At 39.2% G+C, this 25,998-nt stretch overlaps 1 protein-coding gene across 1 annotated transcript in view; it reads left to right on the top strand.

Annotated features, from left to right (window-relative positions):
- Positions 1–24,662, top strand: part of LOC114286870 (uncharacterized) — a 34,000-nt gene extending 9,338 nt beyond the window's left edge. The window contains exon 4 of the mRNA XM_082877428.1: positions 24,069–24,662. Within this exon, the coding sequence (XP_082733554.1) occupies positions 24,069–24,494 (426 nt within the window). The 3' untranslated portion in view covers positions 24,495–24,662. The remainder of the gene's footprint in view (positions 1–24,068) is intronic.
- Positions 24,663–25,998: the final 1,336 nt, after the last annotated feature.

Here is a 25,998-nt window from a genome sequence, read left to right as displayed (position 1 = left end):
AGCTCTAGGGAAACTTGGTGGTGAAAGGAAGAGGTTCAAACGGTAGTTAAAGCAAAAAAAAGAGTGCTTTAAAAAGTGACAAAAGGATAAAACTGAGGAAAATCTTAAGAGTTATAGATTGGCTAATAAGGAGGTCAAGAAAGTAGTGAGCGAGGCTAAGTTAAAAGCTTATGATAATCTATACACTATACTGGATAGTAAGGAGTGAGAGAAGAGGGTATACAATCTTACTAAGATACGGGAGAGGAAAACAAGAGATTTTAATCAAGTTAAGTGCATTAAAAGTGAGGATTCTAAGGTATTGGTGAGGGATGAAGAAATAAAGGAAAGATGGAATAACTATTTTGAGAAACTATTAAATGAGGAACATTGAGGTACGGCAATATGGGAAAAATAGCCAGTAAAACGATAAACTAAGACTATAGGTTCTATCGCAGGATTAGAAACTTTGAAGTGGAGATTACACTTTAGAATATAAAATCAAATAAGGCTTTAGGATCAGATGATATCTGTAGGCACCCCATTTTTGACTGCCCTTAAGACTTGGGTGCTGCTGATGGTTTCTTTGGTGATGAAAGATGTGCAGGGCAAAGGTTTGATTTATTCGGCAAGAGGAGAGTCAAATCCTAACCTCACACCCCATTTTGGACCAAAGCTATTTTGAATGGTTTTTAGACCTTAAAACCCTCTTTTTCAAAATATTTTTGAAAAAAAATTTCTACGATGTTCTGAGGCTCGCATTTTGTCAAATATTGCGCTTTTCGGTAAACCGAGCAAGGACAAAGTGGAAATGAATGAAAGAGAGCTGAAATCTTTGAAAAATCTTTCAAAACACCTTGTTTAAGGGTTTGGAGTTGAATAAAAGAGGAGAAGAGGGAAGAAACCTAGTTGAGGAAGAAGATGGGCATGAACCATTAAGAGAGAGTCGGGCAGCCCTCGCCAAATCAGGCCTATCCTTTTTTATACTTGGATTTAAGCTATCAGGCCACCACCATTGGAAATCTTACTTCCGGGGCTTCATTTTGCACTGAAGAATCTCTTAAAGCCGAGTCCGGATGGGGGAGATATGATTGGTTGAAGTTGGCCATCATTCCGATTGGACCCAAACTGAGAAGCCTTCACTAAAAGAGGGATATCTCTTATCACACATGAAATTTTGAGGTGAGGTTTCCAAATTTGGAAAAACGACTTCCGGGGCTGCAGTTTGGGCTCAAGAATGACCTGAAAAGGAGTCCAGATAAAGGAATTAGGCTTGCTTCAAGTCAGGGACCAGGACTGATTTTTTCCATCGGCCTCTATGGGACTTCATCGGCCACAATTGGACCTCATCGGCCATAGGTCGGCCAAAAGTGAACCTTAGCGGCCAAAAATGTTGGCCGATCGGCCAAAAATATCCAGAAAGCCCAGAATTGGCAGATATTTCTCCTCCAGCTGTTTCCAGCTTGTGCCACCTGTCCCAAATCATATATTTTCGACCAAAAGCTTTTGAATTGCTATATATGAAGCCAGATATCTCATATTCAAGGACTTAGAACATTTTCTTAAAGGCTTACAAGTTTGAGAGCTTCTCACTCTAGAATTCTCTCTCTCTAGAAGTTTTGTGAGCAAAACTCTCTCCTTGCCTAGAATTCTCTCATTTTCCTCTTGTTTTAGGCTTAGAAGTGAGAATTTCCTACACTTTTGCAAAGAGACCCTTAACCAAAGTTGATCATCTTTGGGTTGAGGTAGATTGGGACTTTGTTTGAGCTCCAAAAGGCTGATTTTGGCTCAGATTTTGGGTTGGTTTTGCAGCTGTGCATCAAGGGTAAGATCTCTCTCTCTTTATGCTTGTTTTATACACTTGCTTGGCCATCTTTTCACACTACTTTGGGGCTGTTTTTGGGGTGGTGTTGAACTACAAAAACCTCTATTTTTCCTCTGTTTTTCAGTCCTAAAAGTGTTGGTTTGTGCCTTGGTTGGCTAGGGGGTTGTCCTCCCTTTTGCTCATTGGCTTGAAAGGCCTTGTGAGCTAACTTTCAAACTTTTCAAACAACCTCTTTTTGGCCTTTTAACCACTGAAATTCAGGGGATTTTCAGTAAAAAAAATCTTGTTTTGAGGTCCCAAATGGGAGGGGATAGCCTCCCCTCCTTGTCTCTCCATGCCATGCCTTGTTAGCACTATAAAGTAACATATTTTTGTGGCTTATGTTAGCTCCTTTCAAGCATGTTTTTGTGACTTTTAGGACCTTCGATAACTCTGTTTTAGGCTAGTTTGGTCACCTCTTACATGCTCTATACACTTGTAGTGTAAACTTGCACACTAGCCTAACATGCATCATGTTTTAAACCATCATTCTAGTGTGATTTTGGCTCAACTTTAGGAAGATTTTACTCATGTTTTACCATGATTTAGGTCTGATTTATGTTGTTTTGATCATGCATGCCATGCTTTGTATAGCCATAGTGTATTCTAGCTCACTAGCTTTGAATTTCCAAGCATCTAGCATGCATTACTTGGACCATTTGCACAATTTGGAATCATTTGTTATGTGATTTCAGAGTATGTTTCATTTCCATGCACTCACATCTTTCACTCCTTCAATGCTTTGAAGGGTTCACGCTTTATACCTTAAAAAGAGCCCATGTGTATGCCATCTTGCCTAGGCTTTTGGACCACCATTTCAGTGTGTTTTGGGTCTTATTTTGCCATGATATAACTCTATTTTTGGTTGGTTAGGGCATCCCTCATTTTCTTCTTACACTTGTAGTGTAAGTCCTCTTTACTAGTCTTGCATGCCTAATGAGTGAGCTTGCTATTCTAGCATGTGTTGACTTGGTATCAGCCCATTTTTAGTGTTAATTTGACATGCCATAACTCTGATTTTTATTGGTAAAGTCATCTCATGCTTGGTCTTGGTAGGTGTAGTGTAATCCTCCCTATTGCCCTTGCATGCTCTATGTTTTGGCCCTTTATGCTAATTTGTTTTGGCTTTGCTCCATGCATGATTTTTATTGGACTGTTTTGGGTTGCATTGGCCATATGTTTCATGTATTGCATAGCTATAGTTCAAGTGTCTATGCTAGTTTTAACCTTTGAGCCTCCTAGCATGCTTCATTTGTGACATGTACATGATTTGGCATCATTTACCATGTTATTTCAGAGCATATAGCACTGCCATGCTCCCACTTCTTTCACCCTTTGAGTGCCTTTAAGGGTCGGTCCATTATTGCCTTGTTTGTGGCCTAGCTTGTATGCATGCACACCTAGACCTTTGAGCTCCCATCTCAGCATATTTTGATCTTCGTTTTGACCTAATTAAGCTCTGTTTGTGGTTGGTTCATCCATTTGTGTCACGCAGTGCATGCCCCTTATGTAGTCCCTTTAATGGCCTTGTGCCTTAAGCACTCTTGCATGCCATACTTGTGTTGTTTGAGTGGTTTGGCACCATTTCATACATTATTTCAGAGCATTTAGTGTTGTCACACTTCTATGTTTGTCACTTCTTCATCATGTTTGAAAGTTGTGCTCTTATGCCTAGTTAATGGGTCAATGCATGTGCATGCATTTTCTTACTTTTCATGCCATCATTTCATCATTTTGGCCACTATTTTGGACATGATTGAGGTCTGTCCATATCTGGTTTAAGTCCATCTTGCATGTTGTTCGCATGGTTGTTGGCATGCTCATGTTGCATTAGCTTTGTTTGTATGCTTGGGTTGCATTGCATTGAGTTGGCATGCCATTGGCTTTGATAAGTTAATCATGTTGCATTACATTATTCACATGCCATTAGTATTACTAAGTTAATCATGTTGCATGGCATGGTGTTTGTATGCTCATGTTGCATGACATTGTTTGCATGCCATTAACTATGTTAAGTTGTGCATGCATTGCATTGTGTTTGGTTTGGGTGTTAAGCCAAACGCGAGAAACGGGGGACGTTTCATACTTGAAGTGATGAAACGTGCCTCAATTCTCGGTCGCCGACCCTCTTGATCATGCATGATAGAGGTTAAGGCATTTATGTGTTTTTGTGCATTCATTTGGCATTGATTTGTGCAACTCGGCCTCTTTGGCCATCATGCATCGACATGCATGATTGATGGCTCGAGAACCGAGCATTACACACCTTTGAGCCTTAGACATGATAAAGGGTGTAGTTGCACACGCATTTTCTTGCCATGTCTCTGTTTTTGCTCTGTTGCAGCAAAAAGGAGAGTTTGCAGGAAGCAGTGGTCGATCGGCTATGCAGTGTGCCGATCGGCTATCAACAATTGGCCGATAGCCTCAAAATTGGTCGATGACCTTTAGTCTTTGGCCGATGGCCACCCCTCTTGGCCAATGACCTCTCAGAATGTCCATGAGGTGCATAAGAAGTGTTTTGGAGATTGGCACAATTTTCAAGAGTCTAAAACAGTGCAAACAGAGGCAACATGAGGCATGGCAACAGATTTCCAAGCGAAGCTGACCGAGCATGCATCATTCATCATTCCGAGGCAGGGCTGTGGTAGCTTGTTTTAGCTTCTTTCTTTTCTTACTTAGTTGGTTTTGTAACTTAATTAATTTGCTTAATTAGTTAATGTTTTTTTTGTAATAATTAATTAGCGTAGCGTAGCTAGCTAATTGATTTATTCAGACCCTCCGTCGAGAGGGCAAATTTTGTAATAAGTGTGCGTGTGTGTGATGCATATCTTCCAACTCCACGTCTTTCTCCCTTTTACTTAACTGCTTACGATGGTTAGTTCTAGGTCATGTTTTGATTAGCATCCTTATGCTTGCATGTTTGCATCCATTCATTCGTATTGCATGCACCAGGCTCGGCGCATCATACTAACTGCATTGTATTTCAATTCCTACTTGAATACATGATTATCAAGTTGCATCTCATATGCCATTTTAGAATAGCTGAGTCTATTTCTAGTCGCATTTTGCATGTGTTGCATTAGCCATCTTAACATAAGCTAGGATCATGCATTGATTACTAACTAGCTTTTGTTTTGGCTCGAAGTACTAGGTAAGCTTTTATGCTTTAGCATCTTGCATGTGTGTAAGTGATTGCCATGATAGCATGCTTGCCATGAGGCTAATTGCTTATATGATTAACTACCTGATTGCCTATGGGTGAAGGTTAGATTACTTGAATTGGAACAATTCATCGAAATGCGAGTTTTAAGCCCACTTTGCGAAGTGACAAAATCATGTTTTCTAAGCCCACTTAAGGGTGGCAAATCCATGTCTTAGTCTACTTGCGAGTAGCACCTTCAAACCTTTTTCAAATAAACATGAGATGTTTTTTTCCAACTTAGGCGATCTTGTCTACACTTGTGTGTTGTGCGCATCACATACTAATTCTAGGTTAACAACCGGAATAAGAACGCATGTGTTTTCAAAAATAAAATATCATGTTAGTAAAGGCCGATCTTTGATCGGGCGAGCGGGGGTGCTCATTGCATGACCTTCCTCTCTCGTACCCAGGTTCCCGAGCCGAGACAACTTTGGTGATGACGGACACGTGGCCTTAGGCACGAGTCAGGATTTTCTAAATTTTCCAAAACAAAAACATTTAGGTGCTGACTCTGTATCTGGCAAAGCAGTCCATGTTTGACACTTCTTTATAAAAATCAGTTTTCCAAAACGATTTGCCGAATTTGGACTCTTTGGTAATTTATCGGTCTTGCATTGCACTTTGCGATATTAGATTCAAAACCGTGACATTTGAGTCCGAACTGTAGTAGCTAATGAACAAAATGGATTTCGCGCCTTCGCACGCGGAGCCGTGACGTTCGGGCACGTCTACAGTTTCTGGTGACTTTGCTGGGGACTTAGAGAATTTGACTCGAACTCATGATATCTTGTTTTTACTACACTTATGTGTTTCTTTGCATTGCATTTGCATTGGTGCGCCTAGGACACCGTGTTTGCCGTATGCTATTCCTGAATGGTTTGTCGGAGGCTTGCTTTGAGAAGTGTGCCGTAAGGCTGACCGGTTGCGAGCTCTGCCACGACGGGAACACTAACCTCGGTTTTTACCGGGGCACCCTTTTAGACCATTCGACCTAGTGCATATCGGAATCCGTAGTGACCATTCCAAACTAAGACAGGTTGCTTACCCGATTGTAGGTTGTTTGAAACCGCTGTGTGCGTAGTGAAACCCTAGCTCCTGACAAGATAGGATAGGGAAATCCTACCCCTCCATAGGGGTGTTTTGGCTCTCACTTGCTTGCTATGTGCTTTTAGAATGTGCTTCTACAGGAATGCATGTATCTGTTTGTAAGTCTGAGTATCGGCCTGAGGGTATCAATTTACAGGCAGAATTTTAGGAAGAATTCAGTAGAGAGTATAGTCATTCAGCTATGCTCATATCCGTTATTGTGAAATCCGGCTGAGATGCTGTCTGTTTTCTCTTTTTCAAGGTAGTCTTGGAACCATAGCTTCAGAAGGCTCCAATATCCCCCGGGTACACTGATCTTGTATTAATAGACTTTGTCAGGTCAAAATTGGTTCAAAAGCAACCTGTGTTTGCCTCACCCCTACCGGTTACAAGACAAAGGAGGTTCTAGCAGAATTCACCAGTACAGTTTCTACAGCAGTCACACCTCAGTTCACTCGGGTCTAGTTTGGTCTAGGAACAGTTGTCTGCATTCTGCTCAGCACGAGATCAATCACCCATTCCCATGGCTCAGTATCCCCCAGCCAGTATGGAAGAGCAGATGCGATACCTGCAACAAACAATCAAGGCACTGCAGCAGGACACAGCCCGTCAGGCTGAAGTCACGGCTCGTCAGGCCGAAGTGATAATCCAGCTACAACAACAACAGCCACAGCAGGCTGTGGCTTCTACATCTCATGCACCTACCACTGGTAACCCGACACCCGGAGCCAATGCCTATACTGCTAATGTCCAAGAGACTCAGTGCAATCCGGCAGTGCCAATCCCAGAACAGGTCTCTAAAGCTCTTGTCCATCAAAGCGAAGCTCTCTTTGAATGTGAGGTTGACCCAACTGCACTTAATATCAATAAACTAGAGAAGTTATTCAAACGAGCACAAGGAGTGAACTCCATCCCGGATTTAGAGGACGGGTATACTGAATTTGCAGTTACCTTACCGGAGCGGTTTAAAATACCGCGTATCGACTGCTTCGATGGCTCGGGAGACCCAATGGTGCACCTCTACCTGTTTTCTGATATCTTGAGGCCAATGGGTTTGACCACAGCCCAAAAGTTGTCACTATTCGGCCGAACTATGTCTGGGATAGCCGCAATCTGGTATGCTAAATTGGAGGACTCTTTGAAACAAAATTGGGAAGAGCTGGCTGATGCCTTTATTGCTCAATACTCCTATAACACATAGATCGAGGTCATAACTCGTGATCTCGAAGTCACCCGCCAAGAGCCAAAGGAGGGTTTCTCAGAGTTTGTAACGAGATGGAGAGCAAAGGCCTCGATGATGACTACAAGGCCTTCTGACAAAGATCAGATCAGGATGATTGTTCGGAATCTACATGGCAAGTTGCTGCAGAAGATGATCGTTCTACCAATATTTACCTTTCCAAACCTTCATGGAATGGGGGTTCAAATCGAGGATGCCATCTGACAAGGGATCTTTACAGAAGATAATGAGCCTTTGAAGAGGAATGTTGCTCATAGTTCCAATGCTATTACTGAAGTTAGCACAGCTGTGAAATGCTCAGAAGTAGACACTATCACAAATTCCTTCAATGGCCGAAAACCAACCACCTCAAATCAGCCCTAAGCTCGAAACTTTCATCCTCTTTACATGAGTCTCTCCCAAGCTTTGAAAATGCTGCGAAAGGAAGGGCACCTAGAGCTCCTAGAACCTCAACCCCTTCCAAATCCTCTTCCACCAAGGTATGACCCAGCTAAATACTGTGCCTATCATCAACAACACGGTCATGATACGAACCGTTGCATCCGCCTCCGTCATAAGATTCAAGATTTTATTGACGAAAAGACCATACCTCCACCTAAAGGACCTCGGGCCAGTACTGACCCGTCATCTCTGCATCTCAATCAGATCCATATATTGCCATCCGACTACAACCCCAACATATACATCACCTCAGCCCATCTACCCAAGCCTGAGGTGTTCATTCTAGAAAGCACGGACTTATGCATGGTGGATGCACCTAAATCCCAATTATCTCAAACCCATGAGCCCATTACTTCTGAGCTGATGAGGATGATCGAAGATCTACAGAGAACTGTGGCAGATTTAGCCTTTGGAATTTTGGATCCATTGTTGACTACATCACAGGCTAGAAGTTTCAATCCAAAAGGCTCCTCTATCTGCAACTGAAAAGGTCCAACCTAAAGCCATCTCAAATCTGGGTGTTGGCGTGTTGACAACAACTGGGCTCCGTACTGATATAGCGACCTGATCCTTTGATAAGGTGGAGACAAGTAGTGAAAACAAGGTAGGGGCAGGCATTGGTCCCCATGAACACTTTTAGTGGGCTATTGAGGCTTTGAAAGCCGAAGGGCTGAACAAACAGCAAGTACTCGCAATTGTTGCAAAAACTATGGATGACACTTTCGCCACTCAAGTTGGGGGCAGTTTGAATCAAGGGGCAAGCCGGGAGAAGGGTCGTTGTACCAGAAACATTCCTTTAAGCTCTAATCCTGTACTCGGAAGAGATCAGCAAATCCAGTCAGTGCCTACCAATCCCTTTGCTGGTGCATCCAGCAAAACTCCACAAACCTCGAAGTACCCACCCCGAGGCCAGAGGGTCTTCAATCCCCTCTACATGACTTTGTCCAAAACTTTCCAAATCCTTATAGGACAAGGGCATCTGAAGCCCCTAGAGTCGCGGCCATTACCGAATAAACTTCCTCTCTCCCATGATCTGGCCAAGTACTGTGCCTTCCATCAACAAGCCGGCCATGACACTGACATGTGTTTTCGTCTTCGCCACAAAATACAAGATCTGATTGATAAAGAGGTCATCGCCGCACCAAGTCCTGCAAAGTCTATTGGTACTGGATCGATGAATGTGGGGGACAATGTGATTATGTGATCGAGGGATGAACCGCCTGCTAATGGTGCTCAGTTTACTCCAGATATGGGGATGGCATGCACTGTTTTGAGCAATGTGCAAATGTTTTTTATCTTACATTCTGACTTGGGTATTGAGTCAGTTTTGTTGTGTTGTATTGAGTCAGTCTTTTTGCGCTGCGTCAGTTGGGTCTGTCTTGTTGTATCGAGTCAGTCCTGTTGTGTTAGAGTTGGGTGATTTCAGGGGCGTTACCTCGGACATCACTATCTTGTTTTATGTTTGTCTTTTTCACTCTTTTGAGTTTGTTCCTGCCTTGGAGCCGGTTGTGCCAATAGATTTGAATAAAACAGCAGTGGTTTTTCACGCTTTTGTGTTTATTTCTGCCTTACGCCAGTTGTGCCAGGAGTTCTGAATAAGATGGCAGTATTTGACGAAAAAAAAAATTGTGTCTTTTCTGTGCCTTAAAGTCATTGCATTGACCTAAGTTTTTCAAAACTTTTTGAACATTGTAGTGAAAACAAAGAGGAAGGAATTCCTCAAGTTTTGTAAAAATTTGATCAACTGAGAGAAAGAGAGGCATGCTAAGCCCTTAATGAATGAGACCATGTTTGTTAACGTGAGTACTAAGAAGGATCCTAGCCTGATCCAGATTGGTTCTATATTGTCTTCCGCTCGAGCGATTAGTCGTTTTCTTAAAAGATTTCAAAAATATTTTGCGCCGTCCTGTGAAGACCTGTGTGGAATCGCTCTTGAGATTATGCAGCTTAGTATCGCTTTCAGCTTCGAGACTCGACCCCCCTTCACTTTCAAACCTTGAACCTTAATTCAGAATGTTCAACGGTCAACCACAATGTGAGGCCTGTGTGGCCAGATTTGAAGCAGCCCACGAACTAGGGGCAAGAAGATCAGATGTTATCCAAAGAAGCTGGTAAAGCTAGAAGAGAAGCATCCCTTGAACTAGGGACAAAAAATGTTAGATGTGCCCGAAGAGTCAAAAATTGGGACATTGCTCAAGCTAACGAAGATCGACAAGAATGTCAAATCCCAGAAGGGAGGAAAGAAGAAAGTTTTTGTTGAAAGACAATCGAGCTCCTATCCGCAACACTAGGGGCAAATTCAGCCCCCCATTGGATGGACTCCTACATCATCAGCAAACAGCAGCCATTCTCCTGGATACAGATGGATTCGAGATCCTATGACCATTCAACATGGACTTGTTACACCTTTTACCCTTGAGAGCAATGTTTTCAAACCCGGACCGGGCCGGCCGGTCGGAGCGGGAACTGGGCCTTGTTTCGGTCCGGTCAACCCCCTAAACCCAGAGTGGGGCCAAAACTGGGGAAAACCGGTGACCCAGTGGTCGAATCGGCAAAACCGGTGACCCGGACTAGGTCGGGAGTGTCAGACCGGTCCCTTTTTTTTCGATTTTACTTTATTTTATTTTATTTTATTTCTTTTCTTTCTTTCTTTCTCATATATTTATATATTTATATTTTCAAAATTTTGACTAAAAATTCTTATTTCAAGAGTCTCCTCTCATAAGGAAGAGTCTCATTGAAAGCTTGAGAAGATTATGAAAGTCTATTCTTATTTATAGGAAAAGATTTTTCAAAGAGAACCTACAAAATTTTATGTGGGATTCAATCAAATTATTTGAAACATATTGATTGGAGGGAGAGTTGAAAATTTCTTTTCCCTCCAAAATTAAATCTAGTATTCAACCAATTTATTTGGAGGGAATGTCTAAAAAATTTAATTTCTTTAAAATAAGTGACTTTTTTTTTTATCAATTATGACTTTATTAAATATTATTAATAAATACTATGCAACAATTTTTATTTTTATTTGATTATTTATATATATTTTTATTTATTTATAATTTATAATTATATTTTTTAATTATATAATATTAATTATGACGTCACGGTTCGACCGCTTTGACCCGGCGGTTGAACCGGTGACTCGTCCACCTGGTCTCTTTTCCGGTTCGCTCACCGGTCCGGTTTTGAAAACATTGCTTGAGAGGCTCGCTGGGCCGAAAACCCGGAAATGCGACTCAGGCAAAAGTTAGAGCAAGAAAAAAAAAATGAAAAGAAATGAAAATGAAAACAAAGAAAGAAAAGAAAGATGAAAATGAAAAAAAGAAAAGAAATGAAATGAAATGAAAACAAAGAAAGAAAAGAAAAGAAGAAAGAAGAAAAAAAAAGAAAAACAAAGCTCGTAATGTTAAAAACCCGGAAGGGCGGCCTTGGCAAAAGTTAGAGCGCAAAAGGAGATGTTAATACTCGAGGGTACCTTAACCCGGAACTACGTCAGGCTTGATTCCCATCTTTGGGATACGTAGACAACTTTGTTCTGAAGTCCAGCCATAAACACTTCCAAATCGACTGTATCCATGTAATGGTTCTGATTATCTTTGTCTTCCCTGTATCTGAGAGTTCGGTTGTGATTGTCACTATGAGGACTGGTTACAGTGTGTTGCGGCGCTATTTAGACAAGGGCCAACTTTCCGTTGCCGTCGGTCGCCATTCAAACAAGGGGCAACTTTTCGTTGCTAGATTTGGTGTCGTGCAGTGTCATTCATGCAAGGGGAAATTTTCCATGGTTTTTGGATCTGAGGTTGTGCATCTCAAGAGTAAATTCTACGTTGGTCGAGTAGTGGCCATTTGTAAAAATACTTTTGAGAATTTTTAATGAGGTTGACTAGTTTTCTCTCGAAAATTATTCCATTTTTCCAAAACTGGATCATTTCTTGGACCCGAAAAAGGAAAATTTTTAGTGCTCATAGCCTGACTTACATGATTTCAAATCAAAAAGTTGAACAAGTATGTTAATCTAACTCTCATATTGGTCAAAATTGTTTTAGTAGAAAGCCAAAATAAAAAATGGTCAAAATGATAAACTAAGCGGCACAGTTGAGTCTGGTTTTCTGTCTTTTCCCCTTTATCAACATATTTGCCAGAAAGGGTACCATACTTGCCGGGAAGGGCACTCTACTTGCCAGGAAAGGGCACAATTGAAGCTAACAACAAAAGGCTGAAAGCTCTCTCATCCTCCAAACAACGAGGTATCAAGCCAAGTGCGAAGCACAAACTGGAATGGATCAAGATATTCCACTCTCTCATCTGGACAGGTCTGATCACATCCAAACTGGCCAAGAGCATTGTCAACCAATGTCAGCTGCGGATCTACTGCACATCCTGTCGTAACCCCTCTGTGGAAAAGCTCACTGTTGTGAGCGGAAGAAAGAGAATCCAGCAGAATGCTAGGGGCAAGAGCCCGCAACTTCTTGTTTATCCATCAACCACCCAGGGGAGGGATAAAAAAATTAGAGAGATTGAAAAATAGAGAGATGTGTACTGAGAGAAAAAGTGAGAAAAGAGCTTTTTCAGAAAACAATAGATAGAGTGCTAGAGTGATGTGAGAATGACAAAAAAAAAAAGGGTGGAAAAAAATACCCGGAGATGCTGTGGGCTCCCCGTGGACTGAGAGGTCTCTCGTCTTTGTAACACATCTGAGTGTTGTGTGTGTGTTTTGTTTGTCTCGGTTCTTGTTTTGAGTCGTTTCGAGTGTCAATAGATATGTCTAGGTTGTTTTACCTTTGTTTTCCATTGATTGAGTCATTTTTTACGGTGGTTAGTCGTAGGCTCAATACTCGGTTAAGAACTTGTTCCTCAATTTCAATTTCAAAAAAAAAAAAAAAAATCGTTTTGTGCTCAAAGTGCTGTGTCGTTCTCCATATTTGTGCAAAACATGATTTGTTCTTTCATAAAACTGCAGGGTTCAACCCAGGTCATGTCAGAACAGTAAAACCAGGACCAGGACCTATCTGAAGCTATATGGGTTCCAGACTGCAAAGCAAAAGAAAAGAGGGAAAATTTAGAGCATCTGAGTGTGTTTCAACTTCAGAAAATTCCGTGATTGTATTCTGAATGTACCTCTTCAGAATGCATGAAACACATTGTATTCTGAATGTACCTCTTCCGTGATTGTGTTTCAACTAGAGCATCTGGGCGTGTTTATCTTAGGACGCATGAAACGTGGCCCTGGGTGGGTTTTATCTCAGGACGCGTGATGCGCGAGCCTGGGCGTGTTTTATCTCGGGACGCGTGAAGCGCGAGCCCGAGCAGTTTCTGATCTCTTCTCACTATTTCAGCGTGGTTAGAGTGTGCCCTTCCTCATACGATTTTGGCATGTTTGGAATTTGATTTCCTCTTCTCACAATTTCAGTATGGTTAGAGTGTTCCTTTCCTCACACGATTTCAGAGTGTTTGGAATTTATCTCAGGACGCGTGATGCATGAGCCTGGGTGTGTTTTATCTCGGAACGCGTGAAGTGCGAGCCTGAGCGATTTCTGACCTCTTCTCACGATTTCAGCGTGGTTAGAGTGTGCCCTTCCTTACACGATTTCGGCATGTTTGGAATTTGTTTTCCTCTTCTCACGATTTCAGCGTGATTAGAGTATCTTAGGACGCGTGAAACGTGATCTTGTACGGTTTTTGATTCTTAGTTTACCCTGAGCGGTTGTTTTCGGGCCTCTTCTCACGATTTCAGCGTGGTTTGAGTGTTCCTTTCCTCACACGATTTCGGCGTGTTTGGGATTTGTTTTTCTTCCTCTCACGACTCCAGCATGGTTGGAGTATGTCACCCTTTGCATCTACTTTACTATCTGTTACATCACACTATTATCTATTGCATCACATCTGTTATGTCTATTGCATTGTAAATAGCATCTATTGCATGCATCTACTGCATTGTCCATCATATCTGTTTTATCGCATTGCATCATTTCCATGTTAAGCTTAGTCTGGTATGTGCCCATACTTTTCTCGTTGAAGCATGGTTCTGTGGTTATGTGTGCGCGCCTATTCCACTAAGAGAATTGTGGTCTGAGGGTATCGGCACCATTTCTGTATTAGATGTGGTCTGTTTTGTGTCTATGCATTTTCTAGGTAGAAATGTGGTTTGGTCGCGTGCCTTATCCACTGCATCCATTACATCGTAGTTTGTTGTTGTATTCAGCATGGAGGATCATGATCTTTCCTCAGTAGATCATTCCACACTTATATCATGCCACCCAGTTACTTGTATTCTTGCTGCGAAACACATAGCTCTGCCTGTGCACACACCTATCCCACTAAGAGAATTGTGGTTTGAGGGTTTCGGCACCTTTTCTATGTTAAACGTAGGTTGATTCTGCATCTACATCCCTTTATGATATTTGTGTGGTTTTGCACTGCTTGTGGTTTGATTATTTCGTTATATTGCATGTCATTTGCATTGTTTCATTACATTATATATTATTACATTGTTTTGTTGCATTGTGTATCATTTTGCATTATGCTCCTGAACTACGCTTGTTTGATTCCTTACAAAGGGATATGTAGGTAGCCCGCGGGCACAACCATTTATTTATCTGTATTTTGTTTGTTTGTCCAAGTCTTCGGCCTTGTCAAAAATGGATCGCCTCTGGGCTTTGACATTCACTCATGTCACTTTATGACTTCCGAGTTCTGTCAAAGAGGGGCAACTGTAGACACCCCATTTTTGACCGCTCTTAAGACTTGGGCGCTGCTGATGGTTTCTTTGGTGATGAAAGATGTGTAAGGAAAATGTTCGATTTCTTCGGCAAGAGGAGAGTCAAATCCTAACCTCACACCCCATTTTGGACCAAAGCTATTTTGAATGATTTTTAGACCTTAAAACCCTCTCTTTCAAAATATTTTTGAAAAGAAATTTCTACGATGTTCCGAGGCTCGCATTTTGTCAAATGTTGCGCTTTTCGGTAAACCGAGCAAGGACAAAGTGGAAATGAATAAAAGAGAGTTGAACACTTTGAAACATCTTTCAAAACACCTTGTTTAAGGGTTTGGATTTGAATAAAAGAGGAGAAGAGGGAAGAAACCTAGTTGAGGAAGAAGATGGGCATAAACCGTTAAGAGAGAGTCGGACAACCCTCGCCAAATCAGGCCTATCCTTTTTTATACTTGGATTTAAGCTATGAGGCCACTACATTGGAAATTTTACTTCCGGGGCTTCATTTTGCACTCAAGAATCTCCTAAAGCCGAGTTCGGATGGGGGAGATATGATTGGTTGAAGTTGGCCATCATTCTGGTTGGACCCAAACTGAGAAGCCTTCACTAAAAGAGGGATATCTCTTATCACACATGGAATTTTGAGGTGAGGTTTCCAAATTTGGAAAAAAGACTTCCGGGGCTATAGTTTGGGCTTAAGAATGACCTAAAAAGGAGTCTAGATGAAGGAATTAGGCTTGCTTCAAGTCAGGGACCAGGACTGATTTTTTCCATCGGCCTCTATGGGACTTCATCGGCCACAATTGGACCTCATCGGCCATAGGTCGGCCAAAAGTGAACCTTACCGGCCAAAAATGTTGGCCGATCGGCCAAAAATGTCCAGAAAGCCCAGAATTGGCAGATATTTCTCCTCCAGCTGTTTCCAGCTTGTGCCACCTGTCCCAAATTAGATATTTTCGACTAAAAGCTTTTGAATTGCTATATATGAAGCTAAATATCTCATATTCAAGGACTTAGAACATTTTCTTGAAGGCTTAGAAGTTTGAGAGCTTCTCACTCTAGAATCCTCTCTCTCTAGAAGTTTTGTGAGCAAAACTCTCTCCCTCCCTAGAATTCTCTCATTTTCCTCTTGTTTTAGGCTTAGAAGTGAGAATTTCCTACACTTTTGCAAAGAGACCCTTAACCAAAGTTGATCATCTTTGGGTTGAGGTAGATTGGGACTTTGTTTGAGCTCCAAAAGGCTGATTTTGGCTCAAATTTTGGGCTGGTTTTGCAGCTGTGCATCAAGGGTAAGATCTCTCTTCCTTTAAGCTTGTTTTACACACTTGCTTGGCCATCTTTTCACACTACTTTGGGGCTATTTTGGGGTGGTGTTGAACTACAAAAACCTCTATTTTTCCTCTGTTTTTCAGTCCTAAAAGTGTTGGTTTGTGCCTTGGTTGGCTAAGGGGTTGTCCTCCCTTTTGCTCCTTGGCTTGAAAGGCCTTGTGAACTAACTTTCGAACTTTTCAAACAACCTCTTTTTAGCCTTTTAACCACTGAAATCCAAGGGATTTTCAGTAACAAAAATCTTGTTTTGAGGTCCCAAATGGGAGGGGATAGCCTCCCCTTCTTGTCTCTCCAAGCCATGCCTTGTTAGCACTATAAAGTAGCATATTTTTGTGGCTTATGTTAGCTTTTTTCAAGCATGTTTTTGTGACTTTTAGGACCTTCCATAACTCTGTTTTAGGCTGGTTTGGTCACCTCTTACTTGCTCTATACACTTGTAATGTAAACTTGCACACTAGCCTAACATGCGTCATGTTTTAGACCATCATTCTAGTGTGATTTTGGCTCAACTTCAGAAAGATTTTACTCATGTTTTACCATGATTTAGGTCTGATTTATGTTGTTTTGGTCATGCATGCCATGTTTTGTATAGCCATAGTGCATTCTAGCTCACTATCTTTGAATTTCCAAGCATCTAGCATGCATTACTTGGACCATTTGCACGATTTGGCATCCTTTGTTATGTGATTTCAGAGCATGTTTCATTGCCATGTACTCACATCTTTCACTCCTTCAATACTTTGAAGGGTTCACGCTTTATGCCTTAAAAAGAGCCCATGTGTATGCCATCTTGCCTAGGTTTTTGGACCACCATTTCAGTGTGTTTTGGGTCTTATTTTGCCATGATATAACTCTATTTTTGGTTGGTTAGGGCATCCCTCATTTTCTTCTTACACTTGTAGTGTAAGTCCTCTTTACTAGTCTTGCATGCCTAATGAGTGAGCTTGTTATTCTAGCATGTGTTGACTTGGTATCAGCCCATTTTTGGTGTTAATTTGACATGCCATAACTAGGATTTTTATTGGTAAAGTCATCTCATACTTGGTCTTGGTAGGTGTAGTGTAATCCTCCCTATTGCCCTTACATGCTCTATGTTTTGGCCCTTCATGCTAATTTGTTTTGGCTTTGCTCCATGCATGTTTTAGCATCATTTTGAGATGCTCTAGGACTGTTTTGGGTTGCATTGGCCATATGTTTCATGTATTGCATAGCTATAGTTCAAGTGTCTATGCAAGTTTCTAGCTTTGAGCCTCCTAGCATGCTTCATTTGTGACATGTACATGATTTGGCATCATTTACCATGTTGTTTTAGAGCATATAGTACTGCCATGCTCCCACTTCTTTTTCCCTTTGAGTGCCTTTAAGGGTTAGTCCATTATTGCCTTGTTTGTGGCCTAGCTTGTATGCGTGCATGCCTAGACCTTTGAGCTCCCATCTCAACATATTTTGGTCTTCATTTTGACCTAATTAAGCTCTGTTTGTGGCTGGTTCATCCATTTGTGCCACGCATTGCATGCCCCTTGTGTAGTCCCTTTAATGGCCTTGTGCCTTAGGCACTCTTGCATGCCATACTTGTGTTGTTTGAGTGGTTTGGTACCATTTCATACATTATTTCAGATCATTTAGTGTTGTCACACTTCTATGTTTGTCACTTCTTCATCATGTTTGAAAGTTGTGCTCTTATGCCTAGTTAATGGGCCAATGCATGTGCATGCATTTTCTTACTTTTCATGCCATCATTTCATCATTTTGGCCACTGTTTTGGACATGATTGAGGTCTGTCCATATCCGGTTTAAGTCCATCTTGCATGTTGTTCGCTTGGTTGTTGGCATGCTCATGTTGCATTAGCTTTGTTTGTATGCTTGGGTTGCATTACATTGAGTTGGCATGCCATTGGCTTTGATAAGTTAATCATGTGGCATTACATTGTTCACATGCCATTAGTATTACTAAGTTAATCATGTTGCATGGCATGGTGCTTGTATGCTCATGTTGCACCACATTTTTTGCATGCCATTAGCTTTGTTAAGTTGTGCATGCATTGCATTGTGTTTGGTTTGGGTGTTAAGCCAAACACGAGAAACGGGGGACGTTTCATACTTGAAGTGATGAAATGTGCCTCAATTCTCGGTCGCCGACCCTCTTGATCATGCATGATAGAGGTTAAGGCATTTATGTGTTTTTGTGCATTCATTTGGCATTGATTTTTGCAACTCGGTCTCTTTGGCCATCATGCATCGAAATACGTGATTGATGGCTCGAGAACCGAGCACTACACACCTTTGAGACTTAGACATGATAAGGGGTGTAGTTGAACACACATTTTCTTGCAAAAACATTGCCATGCCTCTGTTTTTGCTTTGTTGAAGCAAAAAGGAGAGTTTGCAGGAAGCAGTGGTCGATCGGCTATACAGTGTGCCGATCGGCTATCAACAATTGGCCGATAGCCTCAAAATTGGTTGATGACCTTTATTCTTTGGCCGATGGCCACCCCTCTTGGCCGATGACCTCTCAGAATGTCCATGAGGTGAATAAGAAGTGTTTTGGAGATTGGCACAATTTTTGGAGTCTAAAACAGTGCAAACAGAGGCAACATGAGGCATGGCAACAGGTTTCCGAGCGAAGCCCACCGAGCATGCATCATTCATCATTCTGAGGCAGGGCTGTGGCAGCTTGTTTTAGCTTCTTCTTTTCTTACTTAGTTGGTTTTGTAACTTAATTAATTTGCTTAATTAGTTAATTTTTTTTTTGTAATAATTAATTAGCGTAGCGTAGCTAGCTAGTTGATTTTTTCAGACCCTCCATCGAGAGGGCGAATTTTGTAATAAGTGTGCGTGTGTGTGATGCATGTCTTCCAACTCTACGTCTTTCTCCCTTTTACTTAACCGCTTACGATGGTTAGTTCTAGGTCATGTTTTGATTAGCATCCTTATGCTTGCATGTTTGCATCCATTCATTCGTATTGCATGCACTGGGCTCGGCGCATCATACTAACTGCATTGTATTTCAATTCCTACTTGAATACATGATTATCAAGTTGCATCTCATATGCCATTTTAGAATAGCCGAGCCTATTTCTAGTCGCATTTTGCATGTGTTGCATTAGCCATCTTAACATAAGCTAGGATCATGCATTGATTACTAACTAGCTTTTGTTTTGGCTCGGAGTACTAGGTAAGCTTTTATACTTTAGTATCTTGCATGTGTGTGAGTGATTGCAATGATAGCATGCTTGCCATGAGGCTAACTGCTTATATGATTAACTGCCTGAATGCCTGTGGGTGAAGATTAGATTACTTGAATTGGAACAACTCATCGAAATGCAAGTTTTAATCCCACTTTGCGAAATGGCAAAATCATGTTTTCTAAGCCCACTTGGAGGTGGCAAATCCACGTCTTAGCCTACTTGCGAGTAGCACCTTCAAACCTTTTTCAAATAAACATGAGATGTTTTGTTCCAACTTAGGCGATTTAGTCTATACTTGTGTGTTGTGCGCATCACATAGTAATTCTAGGCTAATAACCGGAATAAGAACGCATGTGTTTTCAAAAACAAAATATCATGTTAGTAAAAGCCGATCTTTGATCGGGCGAGCAGGGGTGCTCATTGCATGACCTTCCCCTCTCGTACCCAAGTTCCCGAGCTGAGGCAACTTTGGTGATGACGGACACGTGGCCTTAAGCAACGAGTCAGGATTTTCTAAATTTCTCAAAAAATAAAACATTTAGGTGGCGACTCTGTATCTGGCAAAGCAATCCAAGTTTGGCACTTCTTTATAAAAATCATTTTTCCAAAACGATTTGCCAGATTTGGACTGTTTGAGTCCGAACTGTAGTAGCTAATGAGGAAAACGGATTTCACGCCATTTCACACGGGGAGCTGTAACGTTGGGGCGGTCTACAATATCCCTATTGAAGCTTGAAAATGTTTGGATAAAAAGGGGGTTACTTGGTTGACTAGGTTGTTTAGCAATATTTTGTTGATTAGGAACATGCCAGATGAGTAGAGGAAGAATATTTTAGTGCCAATCTATAAGAATAAAGGTGATGTCCAGAATTACAACAACTATAGAGGAATCAAGCTAATGTGTCATATAATGAAAGTGTGGGAGAAGGTGATAGAACGCAGTTTGCGAGATATAATGGAGGTGTCAGAGAATCAATTTGAATTTATGTCTGGCTGGTCAATAATGGAAGTGATCTATCTTTTGAGGAGAGTAATAGAAAAATATAGAGAAAGAAAAGAAAAGAGACATTCATATGGTGTTTATCGACCTTGAGAAAGCATATGATAGAGTTCCATGGGATATAATATGGTAAGTGTTAGCAAAGAAAATGGTGACAAAATGTTATATTGATGTGATTAGGAACATGTATGAAGGGGTGATGACCACTATTAGATCGTCTGCAGGAGAGACAAATGAATTTCCTATCACTGTAGGGTTATACCAAGGATCTACCTTAAGTCCTTATCTTTTTGCTTTAGTTATGGATGAGTTGACAAAAAATATCCACGATGACGTGCCATGGTATATGCTTTTTGCAGACGATATAGTGCTAGTGGATGAGACTAGAGAAGGAGTTAATACAAAGTTGGTGATTTGGAGAAAAGCTCTTGAATCTAAAGGATTCCGAGTAAATAGAACTAAGATAGAGGACATGGAGTGTAAATTTAGTAACAATAACAATGAAAGCAGAGAAGAAGTGAAGATTGAGAATCAAAAATTGCCTAAGAGTGAACATTTTCATTATTTAGGGCCGATTATCACAACAGCGGGGGAGATTGATGCAAATGTGGCCCATAAGATTAAGGCGGGATGGCGTAAGTGGAGAAGTGTGTCTGAGGTACTGTGCGATAAATGAATACCCACTAGACTTAAAGGTAAGTTCTATAGAACGACTATTAGAGCAGCGACGTTGTATGAGACGGGGTGTTAAGCAACCAAGAAACAACATATAGACAAGATGAGTGTGGCTGAGATGAGAATGCTTAGGTGGATGTGTGGCAAGACTAGACAAGACAGAATTAGGAATGAATGTATTCGGGAATGGATAGGAGTAGCACTAATAGAAGATAAGTTGAGAGAAAATCGATTGAGATGGTTTGGTCATATTCAATGGAGACCAACAGATGCAGTAGTGAAAAGATGCGATGCTGTAACGGTAGATGGAAGTGTTAGGGGATGAGGTAGGCCTAGATTAACGTTGGTTAGCATTGTAAATAAAGATATGGATCTACTTAATTTGACTAACGAAATGGCCTTTGCTAGGGCCGTGTGGAGAAGAAGGATTCATGTAGCCGACCCTATTTGATAGGACTTAAGGCTTGGTTTGATTTGGTTTATTTTTAATATAAATCCTTCATCTATTTTTATTAAGTAAAATTAATAAAAAGGACTATTTTACTCATCAACTACGAAATGTCTAATCACACCATTAATTGGTGTAATAAAAATATTTAAAATTTTAGAAACCACAAATATCATAATCAAATCATAAAGTTTTGTAATATAAAACACAAAATGCATAACGCCATCACTAATTGGCGTAACAAAATTGTTTAAAATTATAGAAAATCACAAATGTCGTAACTAATTTCCAAAATTTTGTAACATTAACAAAAAAATTATGTAACTATCCACTAATTGGTGTAACAAAAACATTTAAAAATTTTAAAAACCACAAATGTCATAACCAACTCACAAAATTTAATAACATCAACTACAAAATGCGTAACTGCACCACTAATTGCCATAATAAAAATAATCAAAATTTTTACAAATCACAAATGTCATAACCAACCTAAAAAATTTCATAACATCAATCACAAAATGCATAACAACACAACTAATTGATGTAGCAAAAATATCTAATTTTTTTATAAACCACAAATATTGTAATCAAGCAACAAAGTTTCATAACAATTATCATAAAATGACTAAACAAATCACTAAAAATTTTAGAATCACCAATAAGGATATCTCATAATACAGAGAAAATAAAATGTAATGACAATCATTAAATAATTTAATCAACGATTTAAAGCCATGGAACAGAAAATGAGAGTTAGAAAAGATTAGCTAGTAGAGCGAGAGGAAGGGGGATATGAGAAAGAGAGACTGAATGGGCTTATCGCCTGTGAAAATGACGTCAAATGTGCTGTCATTTTCGATAAGGAACATCAGAGATATCTACAATGACATTAAAAATGAGAGAGATGCTTGAGGGATGAAGAGGACTAAGATAGCAGAACAATATAACAAAATGTGTAATATTCATTTTTCAACAGTTTTATAACACATGTATAAATTGATGATAACAAAACCTTTCAAATCATAACTACGACCAAAGGTTTGTGTATGTATGACATATTAATGTGAAAGAACTAGAATTTAGAGATAGATGCATTTACTAGATAGAGAAATATCACCAGAATGAATAGTGTTGAAATAGACAAATAGAGTAGTGACGAGTTCAAGGATCTATTGTAGAGACACAGGAGTAGAGAGAGAAAGAATCCAGTGAGAACTATCAACAATGGTCGTTCGATAATTTGAGCGAAATCGAGAAGTTTGAGTAAGAAATAGAGAGAACTTAGGCACAACTAAGACAAATCAAGGGAAAAAAAATAGAGCAGAAACAAAAAAACAAAGAAAAGTTGGGGAAAAAAATTTAGGAGAAAACTTATTTAGTAAAACAAAATAAAATCACGTCATAGATAATTTTTTTCAACATATTTTTTATTAAAATTTAGTTAAATTATATATATATATATATACATATATGTCTATAAGTGTATATAGATATTTTAAAAAGTATATCGTTTGTATTCTACTATTTCTATTATGGTTAACAAAGATACTATGACTAAAAATAAATTTAAAATAGAGATAGATGATCAATTGCAATTGTCACTTAGGGATTATACTTCAAAATTAATTGAGAGAGTTAAGAGCTCAGAGATAATGAGAGTTTGAAAGACAGATTTGTTTGTGAGAAATAAAATGAGAGAGGGGTGGTACTTATAGGACTTGGGAGGGAGGGGTTAATTTATATATATAAAAATAAAAAATAAATAAAATTGACTGTTGGTGAAATTAACGGTTATATGACTGTTTCAATTTTTTTTAAAATAAATTTTTGACCATTGCACTAACAGGGGGCAGGGAGCCGTTGGGCTTGGGTCGGGCTAAATGGGGAAAAAAATTTCGGATCGAACTCACGAGATGGGTCACACTCCATAACACCAGAGTTAGGCCGGACTCTACAACACATAGCCCAGGGTCTTAGGTTGAGCTTAGGCTCAAGCCTAGTTGGGCCCACCCAGGGGGCAACTAGACTTAGGGTGTGTCGTGAGCTCGTGGGCCAAATTTACACCCCCATATGTAGGTAGTGGTTATGAGATATGTGATTAGTAGTTGTGATATATGTGATGCTGGTTATGAGGCAAATGGTGTTAGTTATGAGATGTCGTTATGACATAAGTGGGTGAAGGTCATGAGATGTATGATTAGTGATTATTAGATATGTGATTTTGGTTATGAGGAGAGTGGTGTAGTTATAAGTCGAAGGGTGTTTGGTTATGAGATATGTGATTAGTGGTTAAGAGATATGTAATGTTGGTTATGATCAAAGTGGTGTGGTTATGAGATATATGATTAGTAGTTATGATATATGTGATGTTGGTTATGAGATATGTGGGTAATGGTTATGCGATATGTGATTAGTGGCTATGAGATATGTGATGTTGGTTATGAATCAAAGGGTTGGTTAAGAGATGTGGTTATGAGATATGTGATTATGGTTATGAAATATGTGATATTAGTTTTGAACAAAATGGTGTTGGTTATGAGATGTGGTGATATTAGTTATAAACAAAATGGTGTTAGTTAAGAGATGTGGTTATGACTAAGTTATGATCAATTTGATTATAGTTATGAAGAAATATGATTTTGGCTTATAATTATAAAAAGTGACCTGTTTAGCAGGTCGTTTTTAATGATGTAGCTCAATCTTAGCCAATAATTTTTTATGTACCGTACATTTTTTTAACAAAATATACTATAGACTTTCCTTTCAAGTAGTATTGACACGGACACACGACAAACATTCAATTTCAGAGTAATGCAGAAGATAGGGTACCTTTAGTCCTGTGTAAACTACAGAATGTAATGGGGATAATAATCTATAAATTCAACTCCATTGCAGGTGCTTAAAGCAATAACGTCAGAAGAAAGCAAATTGCAAGAAGTGATGATCGGACTGGCAGCACATGTTTTCAAATTTATGACTACTGAAGCATCGAGCATTGTGTTCGAGAGAGCTGGAATTGAAGTGGCTGAATTAGCTAGTGTACTAGTCCAGATTCTGAAGAAACACAAGTATCCAGCAACCAAGACTCCGAGAATTAGGAGGTTTGTCATAGAGTTGGCGATTTGGATGATGAGAGACAAGGAAACAAATGTTCAAATTTTCAAGGGCCTGGGAATGGAGAAGGAGCTGGAGTCTGTAACAGATACCACATCAGAGATTGAAAACTTCAATGTTTTCTCTGGTACCATTGGATTGAGCCGGCATATCACAACAATTCACTCGCTAGTCGAAACTGCGATGAAGTTACTGAAAGATAAGTAATTTATGGTAATGCAAAACAGATTTTTCAAATACAGTATTTCACGTTGGCGTGTCAGAAAAATGCAATAATTTTGTAAAGTTGGATGCATGAAAGGATATACTTTTTTTATAATGTAGCAAGTACCAGAAATTCTATTATCTCAATAATCAAGCTATTTCTATTGAGAATGTCATAGTTGCAGGTTACATGTATAAAACAATCTCCATATTAGATTGTTAATAACTAGAATGTGCACCACAAAAGTAGGACATATGAATTTGATTCATTCATGGATAAAGGAGTGGGATTCAATTAAATTACCCTCAAATGAAATAATTGAATATTTGATTCAAACTTTCTAATCCAAAGATTATATTATCCCATGAGCAGAGGGGACAACTTATTTGAGGTAACAGTTTAGTTGTATTATTTACAAAATCTTCTTTCAAGTAACTTATTCTGCCTAATTTAACACAAATAAAAAATAATTTTATTAATTTAAGAACATCTTAAGTCAACATGTTGAATTGGTGTTTGTGATGCCCATTGGGATCATCACGTCTTGCCCTGGGTTACAGATCTTTTAAGCTTCTTGACAAGTGGTGACAGATCATTTGATCCATTGCTCATATTAAAAAACATATATATATATATATATATATATATATATATTCATGACATTCATGCATGGCTTCATGGATTGCATGTCGTATTTAGAATTTTGAAATACAGTTATACTAGAATATGATAATAATTTTTTTTTAGGTAAATTACTCTTTGCTCCCTTTATGTTTGACCATTTTTTCACTTTAGTCTTTAAAATTTATTTTTTTCTCACTTTAGCCCTTCGTATTTCAAATTTTTCTCACTTTATTCATAAAGTTAATTTTTATTCAAAATTAAACAGAAAATGTCATAATAACTGTCACATAACATAAAAAATATATTATTATATTTGAATTTAAGTTTATGTCAGAAATGTGAGTTATATATAATAAAATATTTGTATATCACGTGACTGTCAATGTGTTATTTTCTATTTAATTTTTAACATAAATTAACTTTAAGAGTAAAGTGCGAAAAACTTGAAACATGAGGGGGGCAAAGTGAGAAAAAATAAATTTTAAGAGTCAAAGTAAGAAAATAGTCAAATATAAAGGGCCAAAGTATAATTTACCCCTCTTTTTTTTTTAGTAGAAATCACATTGATAGACTTCTGTTTTTAAAATGATACTGTAAAATTCAAGACTACCATATTATTTTAGATAAAAATTATGTATAAAATTTCTACATAAAAAGAAAGTATATGATGAGCTATTTTTAAACAGGTGATGTGTTGCTCTGTGTGCACATTTTTAAGAAGAGACAAAAATAAATAAATAAATAAATAAAAGAAAAAATAATCAATATATTTTTCCCTAGCATCTAAAAAAAGAAAAAATGATCAAGAAACAAAAAATAAATAAATAAAAAGAGACTTTGTTAGTAGAAATCCCTAGTTTGATTCATTTTCATTCTCTGCGA

Source organism: Camellia sinensis, chromosome 7 (assembly GCF_055761805.1).
Source record: "Camellia sinensis isolate YWXY chromosome 7, ASM5576180v1, whole genome shotgun sequence".
Lineage (NCBI taxonomy): Eukaryota > Viridiplantae > Streptophyta > Magnoliopsida > Ericales > Theaceae > Camellia > Camellia sinensis.
This window is presented reverse-complemented; position numbering and strand designations above follow the sequence as displayed.